This window comes from Gobius niger, assembly GCF_951799975.1.
Source record: "Gobius niger genome assembly, chromosome: 14".
NCBI classification, from domain to species: Eukaryota; Metazoa; Chordata; class Actinopteri; order Gobiiformes; family Gobiidae; genus Gobius; species Gobius niger.
The window spans coordinates 23,400,523-23,405,289 of NC_136865.1; the positions used below are offsets into that span (position 1 = coordinate 23,400,523).

The 4,767-nt window shown below is 38.3% G+C and overlaps 1 protein-coding gene across 1 annotated transcript; it reads right to left on the minus strand.

The window, feature by feature from the left end:
• Positions 1–416: 416 nt before the first annotated feature.
• Positions 417–2,774, minus strand: LOC306973984 (uncharacterized protein). Its single transcript, XM_079571094.1, has 3 exons — positions 2,658–2,774; positions 1,790–1,900; positions 417–648 (listed from the first exon to the last, which is right to left on the minus strand). Exons 1-3 carry the CDS (start codon positions 2,707–2,709, stop codon positions 431–433), a joined length of 381 nt encoding a protein of 126 aa, XP_079427220.1. The 5' UTR covers positions 2,710–2,774; the 3' UTR covers positions 417–430.
• Between the last annotated feature and the right edge of the window lie 1,993 nt (positions 2,775–4,767).

Here is a 4,767-nt window from a genome sequence, read left to right on the forward strand (position 1 = left end):
AAACATGACTGAAACACTTTTCATATTATTTTCACATGTGAGTACCATGTTTAGTCATTGAACTCAGTGTATTTTTAAAGGGGCTAGATACAATTCTTTTATTACAGGTAAGGTAATTGAACAGCTTTTGTTTGTTTCAACCTAGTGTCTTTTAAAAAGAAACCAAAAAGGGCTAGATACAAGTTGGCCATTTTATACTCACTACTGCTACCTCAGGTCATACGCGTAACTGCACCTTCTACATTAAGCTCATGCATGACGGCACTTCGGACCCGAAGTAACAACTTTTTGAGTGACAGGATTTTAGAGGCAGTTGTGGTGAACAGGTCTGGGCTCATTCTACACATTAGGACATTTAGGGGGAGGAAAATACTTCATTTTAACATTTTGAAACTCTGTGTAGTCCCTTTAAACCTTTGCAGGTCGCCGTCTACTGTGAGACCAAGAGAGCAGACAGGAGCGTGAAGAGGGTTCCCACGACGACGGACAGGTGCAGCGAGGAGGCGGAGTTACACAGGTCTGTGGTGCAGCAGGTGAAGGAGCTGGTATAGGCCGCGGTCAAAATGGAGCCCGTTAAAGTTTTACCACAGAGGTCCGAGTCCAGGCACCCGCGAGTGTGCAGCTTCAGCCCGTCGGTGGCGTTGAACTCTGCGGGGTCAAGGGGAGGGTTTTTAACGTGACTTCATGATGAAAGCCCTATAGTTTAATACAGAGGTTGAGGACAGGCTAGAATTGTTTGGTAGAGTTGCCTTTTCACTGATGTTGCTGATTTTCACCTGGTCTATGATTAAAGACCTGTACATGATCCTTTTTGTTTACAATGATGGAACACATCGCCTTCCTCATTGTTGCAGGCAGAGTTCACGTCCCAACAGTTTGCTGAATGTCTCTACCTCCTCTTCGTCGCCTTTCCTGCTATACTGTTGTTCCTAACAAAGCTGATGGGCTAAACAAATCGTTGGAGGTTGTGTATGTAGCGCTTACTGGTTTAAATAAGCCACTTGCATTTACCTATTTAATGGATGCGTGAACAGGCCGTTTTAAAGCTCAGTACCCATGGAAGCACAGAATTTGGATCAGAGAGGGTCCTTTTAGGTTTACTACTGGTTTTAGCCATTGGATAACCCAAAGCATGGACTGGATTATCTTTGCTGCATTAAGGCAACTGATAATGGATATTTCCCACTTTGAAACAACAATTTGAAACCAAATGAACGTTTCCTGACACCATATATTATTGGAACTTAAATAATAATTCCCAATAATATAATATTGAAGGCTGTGACCAACACAATAGCTAAGGTTCACTTCATTGATGCAGTGGTTCAATTAATCACCAGATTCCTCTGCAATTTTAGGTCAGAAATTTGCGCGTTATCAGTTGCCAGGAAAGCAGCACCAGCTTTTGCAACAATAATCATAACCTAAAGATAATTATTATGAGGAAAATGTACCTCATATATGGGGATACAGGCAAAGGTGATAAAATATTTTAAATAAATGTAGCCTTAAAACACGCACAGTTAATTTCACCTAACCCATTTCGCACATATGCATATTTACATGACAGTGGAACGTGCTAAACTGAACCAGGATCAACAACTTTTACTTTATTGATTAAATGACAATGGCCTTCAGAGTTTTAATTTTCTTCTTCATTGCCTAAAAAGATGTACAAAAACATCTATTCCTAATTCCCTCTTGTATCATCATGACTAACTCTAATCTAAGGCATTTACAGATATAATATTTGTACTTTAAACATATATCTTTGTATGGTGTTCCTTACGGGCGTCTCCTTTGTAGCAGCTCTGGGTAGCGTTGCTGCAAGAGACTTCAGACGGAAAAAAGCACGTCCCAAACACGCCGATGAAGCACTGGCGACACTGCAGGCCATAAGCTGCAGATAAAAAACAGAGCAAGGTTAGGCTTCAAGTCGAACTCACTCCACCACATACTTTAGACTTTATCTGACGCACGGTAGTTCTCGGAAATCACTGTGCCCATGAGGGAAGTGACGGGCTATTCAGGTGGAAGAATGTGCCTACGAGCGTCAGTTTATCTTTTAAGACTTCGCTAAACCTTTTTGGTAGATGGTTTTATAGGAATTCACATGTTTTCCTTCTTGTTTACCCCCGACACTAAAACATGTACAATAAATTGGTCAAGTAAAAGGGGACATCATTAACTAAGTGGGACTGACGCCTAAATGTGCTATACAGGTGGTCACCACTTTCAGACCTAGTTTAGGACCGGTTTATTATGCTAATCCGGGTGATACTTCAAGCAAAGTACAAACTCTTTTTTTGTGTGAATTGAAAAATACAATAAGATAACACCAACTACGCACTCACTCACTCGCACCCACCCTGTCCCACCCCGACTGTCCAGGCATGGTTAAAAAAAAAAGGAAAAGGAAAGAAAATCAATCAAAAAACACTAGTAAACAAGAGACACCACTGCTTTTAAATGTTCCACTGATTTTGTTTTCACCTTTCCAAATGTCTTTTCACATTAAAACAATATGAGTGAATCAAACTACAAAGAATAAACACTGTTCTTTATCTATTTAGTGGCCCACTCTTAAACAATGTTAAGCACGATAGCAATACAATGGATACACCTTCATGGGAATCATAATAATATTTGTATCTTACCCGCTGCGATGAAGATGCTGAAGACAGTCAAAGTCTTGCACATGGAGTTCATCTTTCCTTTCAGGTGAACAGATAAAATATCAACAATCTGAGCTCGTCCTAACAATGGTGGAATTAGCAGCTTGTTTGGAGTGAAGTCAGTGAAGAGTTTGCCGGGGACGTTGTAGGAGTCAAAGTGAACCCGATCCAGTTTGTCCGGTTTGAGACAATAGGGGTGTCGACATGCACAGTCTCAGTTTACGACTCACTAATTGTTTAAATGTTCATTGAATCTAAGTAAATGTTTGAAGGGAAAGTAGTGAATGTTTTGTTTTATAGTGGAGAGATGGAAAAAAGTATACATTATCAGTCTAAACATACAATTTATGATATTATTAATTATGTACACAGAGCAAAGCGATAATACTTGTGACGATTTTCTTTCTCGTCATAGTTCAAGGAAGTGTTGTAAGTATTTGTGAGAGCAGTTTCCTTGTTAGATTAAGCCCCTCTGTTCATGAGAAGAGTTATGTGAGTTCGGTGTTGAATGTCCGATTGATCATGCGTTACGTTTCCAACAAGAAGTGACTCCAAGTCGTTACAACGGTGCTGTGCCCAAACCAAAACCGTATTTACATTTGTTTGCAACTCTTTAAGTATTGGGTTGCTATAGGAGACCGATTTGTGATCAAGGAATATCTTTAAAGCAAACCAGGAAACTAGAATCAGATTATTTGCAACAAGGTAATATTTTTACTCGAACAAAATGAGGAAAATCACAAACAGTTTATTTGATTTCCAAAAGCTTTTAATGTGGGTTTGTTTCCTTACAATCTTTTTGAACAATGAGCTCCTCCCTTAAGCGTTAGTGAGTTAGCAGCTTTGTGATTTCAATTCCGGGTCAGTTTGACTTTATTTTGGTCACATGGCTCAAAAAAAAAAAAAAGATTCAAAGTAATTGTATTTTCATTATAAAAGCGCAGGTCCGGTTTAAATGTAAAGGGCTTCACGTATGAAACATCCCCTGATTATTCGTTTAGAGGAAGTCTAATACAGTTTTTGGACACTAAACAGGGATATATCAGTATTGGCTAAACAATCTGACTAACCTTTCACGGTTTATGAAAGTATTATTTACTTTTTACATTGAAATACGTGGTTTTGTTTTTGTGGATGACACAGGCAGAAGGCACAAAGTACATAGCCTATCCTTCACTTTATTTCAATCCAAATACCGTAAATACCGCTAAAATGTGGCTTGTCATGTGATTTTAAAAAGATCTTTTTTATGATCCGTCCTTACACATCACACGACAAAAACCTGCTGCCGAATAGACGTTGATTACGAACCAAATGTCCAATTCCAAAGAAAAAGAGCATCATATCCTTATTGGAACTGTCACAGTCTTACAAGTCTTAACTGCACAAAACAGTCTGTTAAGGGGAGACACTGCAGGCAAAACTCCATTTATTCAGTTTTCAGGTTTTGGGCCAAATTGGTCTCTGAACATGTAAGCTTTCACCCGGAAACAGAAAATATGCCTAATCTTCACAATAACATGTTTATATATTGCGCTGATTCAATGTTCCCCCATAGACTTATATGGGACAATGCAATTTCAAGGGCCTTTTTCTCAAAACACATTTTTTTGTCATTCTGGCGACGCTATGTCCACGTCAGTCGGACCTAAAGACTTCAAATTTTCCAGCCTTGGACTGAACAATATTTGGAAGATTTTTTCAAAGGGATTTTTTATTATCTAATCCATGGCCCCATTTATTGAGTTTTGAATGTCAAAAAATGAGGCGAAAATTAATTTTTTTACACATTTTTCCACTAAAAAACAGCTTATTTTAAAACTAAACAAGAAATCCAAAATCCCCTCGGAAAAAATCTTGGCAACTCATTCATCAATAAAATGAAACAATACATTTGAATGCAGCTCTATCCATTATTCAGATTTCGTCATCGAAAAGATGGGAAATTTGGGGCATTTTTAGGCATAAAACACCATGTTAAAGATAGACCAAGATAAAATGACAGAAAACTTGCCATGTATTTTTTTTCTCACATTTATGCCAGTGATCTACAGCAAAAGTTTCAAATTGATATCTGTAAATTTAATTTTTT